This window comes from Nematolebias whitei, chromosome 14 (genome assembly GCF_014905685.2).
Source record: "Nematolebias whitei isolate Nwh7 chromosome 14, NemWhi1, whole genome shotgun sequence".
Taxonomy (NCBI): Eukaryota; Metazoa; Chordata; class Actinopteri; order Cyprinodontiformes; family Rivulidae; genus Nematolebias; species Nematolebias whitei.
In genome coordinates this window covers 46,119,961-46,125,052 of record NC_056511.1, presented here as the reverse complement: position 1 = coordinate 46,125,052, position 5,092 = coordinate 46,119,961, and the positions used below count along the sequence as shown (strand labels likewise).

At 41.7% G+C, this 5,092-nt stretch overlaps 1 protein-coding gene across 1 annotated transcript in view; it reads left to right on the top strand.

The window, feature by feature from the left end:
• Window positions 1–5,092, top strand: part of ska2 (spindle and kinetochore associated complex subunit 2) — a 15,339-nt gene that overhangs the window by 816 nt on the left and 9,431 nt on the right. The window contains exon 2 of the mRNA XM_037688160.1: window positions 1,469–1,561. Coding sequence (XP_037544088.1) covers window positions 1,469–1,561 — 93 coding nt within the window. The remainder of the gene's footprint in view (window positions 1–1,468; window positions 1,562–5,092) is intronic.

The following is a 5,092-nucleotide window of genomic DNA, read 5'->3' as shown; positions in this document are numbered from 1 at the left end:
AAACCGCTGCAGCTCTGTAGGTAAACTGCTGCAGCTCTGCAGGTAAACCGCTGCAGCTCTGCAGGTAAGGGGCGTTCACTTCAGGACTAATTGAATTTGTTGATTTGTCAGTTATAAACATGAACATTAAAAGAAACAAACATTTGAAATATATCAGTCTGTGTGTAACGAATATACAAGTTTCACTTTTTGAATGGATTCACTGAAATAAATCAACTTTTTCACAACATTGTAATTTTATGACCAGCACCTGTGTTTCAAATGTACTTTGAATCACTTTGTGTGATTTATAAGTGTATTAAGTGCAGGATCAGTTCTCATTTCATGAGTAGATCCCACAGCGGGATCAGCTGAGCCTCCTCCTCCTCCCTGCTCCTCCTCCTCCTCCTCCTCCTCCCTGCTCTGCACTGATTCAAACATCAGATTATACAAAAGCGCAGGAACTTATGCAAAGTGCAAAACTTTAATTATTGTGTGTTTTAATAAAATTGCCCATGACTTTGAACTTTTAGGGGCAGATTTTTTTAAAGAGCAGAAGCAGAAACGTGAAGGACCAGCTCTGATGTGATGTTAGGAAGCTTTGTTGAATATTATAGTTTTATTTAGTTCATAGTTTTACAGCCACTCTTTGTCAGGCGGGTTGAGAATATGCAGTGATCCTTCAAATGTCAGACAGGACCCCGCGCCTCCTCCTGTCTGCTCCGGACCAGCAGCTGAGTTACTCCACCTGAACGTGCGATGAAGATCTGTGCACGTGTCTAAAGAGCGCCGCCCCTCATCCTTTTCGATAAAAGGGGGAGACCATGAGGAGAGGGTCGTGGTGTTAAAACAAAGATCTCTTCACACCATTTAAAACATCCAAACTCAACCAGCAGCACATTTATAGACATTACATGTGCACGTGATGACAACACGTGACATTTGTCCGTGAAGCACTTCCAGAGACGTAGTATCATCGTCCTGATCACATGCTGGGGTCAGCTGGTGTCAGCTGGTGCAGTGGGTGGAGTTCTTCGGCTCTCAAATATTGCATCACTTTAAATTAAGAGTTTTATAATAACGGACAACAAGCAGCCTAAAGTACAAAGTTAGTTTAATTTAACCAAAGTGCCGTATATTTGTGTACATCTTTCCTTGCAGGACAAAGAAACGTGACGTTTCATCTCTGATTAAACTAACCTGCGGGATAATGAGTAATCTGTGAGGATTAACGATGTGGTCCCTTCAGCTCGAGTTTCTGTTGAAGTTGTTTCATTCTGTGAACAGAATCCAGCAGGTGCACACGTTCTGTTCAGTCCTCGACCCAACTCTGAACAGCTTGTCTCATGCTTTCATGCGTTTGCTTTCTTCTTCTCTCCAGCAAGCGTTCTAATCTAATCTAATCTAATCTAATCAGAGATCGTTCCAGCTGAATGGTCCTGCTCGTGAGCAGGAAGCAGATTAAAGGAGTGTCTCCGTGTGTTTTCAGTTCCTAAAGTCTGAGTGTGACCTGGAGTACATGGAGAGGCGTCTGAAGCTGGACTTCCTGAACAGCGCAGCAGCTGAAGGTTCTTCTGCTCAGGTACAAAGTCATGTGACCTGAACACCACGTTGTTGCTGTCAGCAGCACAAAACTCACGGCCTCTCATTGAGCACAGCAAGAGTGTGCTAACGTACAGATCTGAGCACAAGCTTTCTAACAGTTCCACCTCTGGAGTGACAGCAACATGAGAAGTTTCCTGACCTCCAAACAAAAAGTAACGTAGGCCTGCCGCCATAAATCAATCGCACGATAAATGGAAACGATCGACCTCGTTCATTTATCAGCTTCATCGTTTCTTCGTGTCTCTCTTTCTACTGAAGACACTGGATGAAAAAAGATCAACTCTGCTTCTTCACTGACCCCTCCCTTTCTCTTTAGCCTCTTTTCTTTAAAATCCATTTTAACGATCCACAATCATGTTCTTGTTTCGTTAAAAGCAGCTAAGATGAGAAGCTACGCTACGAGCTAAGCTAACAGGCCGACCTCGAGGAAAAGACCTCTGTCTTGTCGAAACTCTGAAATTCACAGTTAAAACTCGTGCCTTCGTGTGAAAAGTTGTTTTTCTCAGCAAAAACAAGCCGAGAACTTGTTGACTGATTTTTAATTAAAAGCTTTGTGTGAGAAGTGCTAAAGAGCTCAAACCACACCGAGCGTCCACCTGTTCCAGAACAAAAAACAGGAAAGAAAAACAGCCCATGTCACGTCAAGGGGCCTCCCTCCCATTTTTATTAAAGCAACACACTGCTCGCTTCCTCACTATCCATCCTTTGGTTCAAACAGTTTATACTGCCATCCAGTGGTCAAAAAAGGTACTACACACAAAAAGTAACCAACATTTCTTCTTAAATTTGACAATAATTACTAATTATTGTCAAATTTCAAACAATATTATCATTTATCGCAATAATTTCTGAGACAATTAATCGTGCAGCAACATTTGTTATCGTGACAGGTCTAGTAAGAAGTGCAACATTTATTTTTAGCAGGGATGTTTCTGTGGTGAGGCGGAGTCTGACAGAATCAGATTCACACACACTGAGCATTAAGATGCATGCTGAAGTCATACATGTAATCATAGCACCATAAATATGTTAAAACAGAGAAATCTGAACGCCGTCACTTTAAGACAATGTTCAGGGTTATCTGCAAAGCTCTACTATGAGTTGTCATTCAGTGTGCAGCTGAAGACTTTTTTAATTCAAAGAGATGCTGGTGGAGGGCGCAGGGGATTAAAATGATTATTGTGACGTGTTTTTGAATTGTATCAAGTTGTTCTTTTATTCTTAAATCCATGTCTGATCCAAGCGAACCACTGCACGACTAAAAGGAGCTGAGACCAGAAAGCACAATGATCATATGCTCTAGGGCTGGGGGATATATCAAATATACTCCATGTATCATGAGATTTACTGTTTCCACTGGTTTAAATGGCTTTATCAAGTAGGACTGGACGATATGGACCTAAACTTTTATCACAATATAGTTCTTAATTTGGGTTAATAACGATATAAACAATATCAGAGCCTCAGAAAAACTGTACAAGTAAATTAATGTTCACCTTTTATTTGTATTTAGCCTTCAAATTTTTTTTAAATTTCTGTCAAATAAACATAAACTTCTCAACTTTGTAAATATTAATCTCCACCATGAGATATGTTCAAAGCTACCCAACAGAAAACCTTGGCTGAATGCAGAGGTGCGTACCCTGCTGGAAGCCAGGAACACTGCCTTCAGGTCTGGAAGCTCAGAGGAGCTGAGTAGGACAAGAAAAGAGCTGGTTGCTGGTATTAAGAAGGCCAAGGCCACATATGCACAGAGGATCGAGGGTCAATTCACCTCACAAGACCCTCGGAGCAGGTGGAGGGGCATTAAGTGCATAACAGATTATAAAGGAAGGAGGGAACAATGCCCCAAAGACCCATCTCTGCCTGATGCCCTCAACAAGTTCTACGCACGCTTTGAAGACCCGAACAGACCACCCAGCACCAGACTCACCTCGCCACTGGATGAAGAGCATCTCAGCGTGACCTCAGCAGAAGTAAGGAGTACCTTCAGGAGGATTAATCCGCACAAAGCAACTGGTCCAGACAACATCCCCAGAAAAGTGTTGAAGGAATGTGCTGATCAGCTCTGTGAGGTGCTGGCAGACATCTTTAACACCTCACTTACCCTGGAGACAGTTCCCATCTGCCTGAAGACTGCCACCATCATCCCAGTCCCAAAAAGCTCTACAGTGACTGGTCTGAATGACTATCGGCCAGTGGCCCTCACCCCGATAGTCACTAAATGCTTTGAAAAACTGGTCATGACTCACATCAAAACAACCATCAACATCAACGAGGACCCTCATCAGTATGCATACCGTGAGAACCGATCAACAGAGGATGCAATCTCCTCTGTGGTCCACACTGCACTCAACCACCTGGAGCAGAAGGACTCGTACATCCATATGCTCTTTGTGGACTTCACATCTGCCTTTAACACCATGATCCCCCAAACCCTGATGGACAAACTACTCACACTAGGACTAAGCCCCTCCATCTGCAACTGGGTACTAGACTTTTTAACAAACAGACCACAGTTAGTGAGGATCCACAACTTCTCCTCCTCCACCATAACCCTCAGCACTGGCTCTCCTCAGGGATGTGTGTTGAGCCCCCTCCTGATTACTCTGCTGCTTCACACACGCTTACTAACGTTGTGAAGGCGGCACAGCTGAAGAGGATTATTATTTAATATATCTACTTACAATGCTGTGATTGCTAGTATCACTCAGCCCTCTGTGAACAGTAAACAGCCATCAGTGTGCTAATGATCCATTGTTAGGCTGATGGTCCTTCTTGAGCATGTGATCAGCTGGTTCTGGTTGTCAGCAGCAAACTGGTTGATCCACTCTAAGAAGGTGCTATTTAAGAGACTGAGCTGAATACAGCACCTCAGACTGAGGAAGTCCTCAGGATGAAAGATGAAACATTTCTACACTTTGTTTCGTCTTTTGAATGTCCAGAGGACCAGATTGAACTTTTTAGATTTTTCTACCTGGATGATTGAGCAGCATCAGAATATGTGCAATAAATATTTTATTTTTTAGACATTTAGTAGAATAACAGCTGTTGTTAATAAATGTGTCTGTGTGACAACTGGGACAAAGCTTTGACTCAGAAATATATTTTTGTTATTACTTTATGGAAAAAATGTAATTAATTCAAACTTTATTTCCACAGGTTAATCTCATTGAGCCTCGTGACTCATTCACAAGAGACACCTGGTTTCAACAAAGAATGATGACACAATGGACAACAACAATAAACAGTTATAAAACGTCATACAGATTTTATTTATTTTTTAACAAATAGGATGGTTAAAAAAAGAAAAGTAACAAAAACAGCTAGATTATAAGATGAATGTAAACTACTAAAAACAGGAACATGTCTGTTTGGTTTGAGCCATGAACTTAGCAGATGTTTGAATATCGAGATATGTATCGTATATCACGATTTATCTTAAAAATATGAAGATGTTCATTTTGTTCCGTATCGTGCAGCTCTATGTTCTTCTGTATTTTGTTCC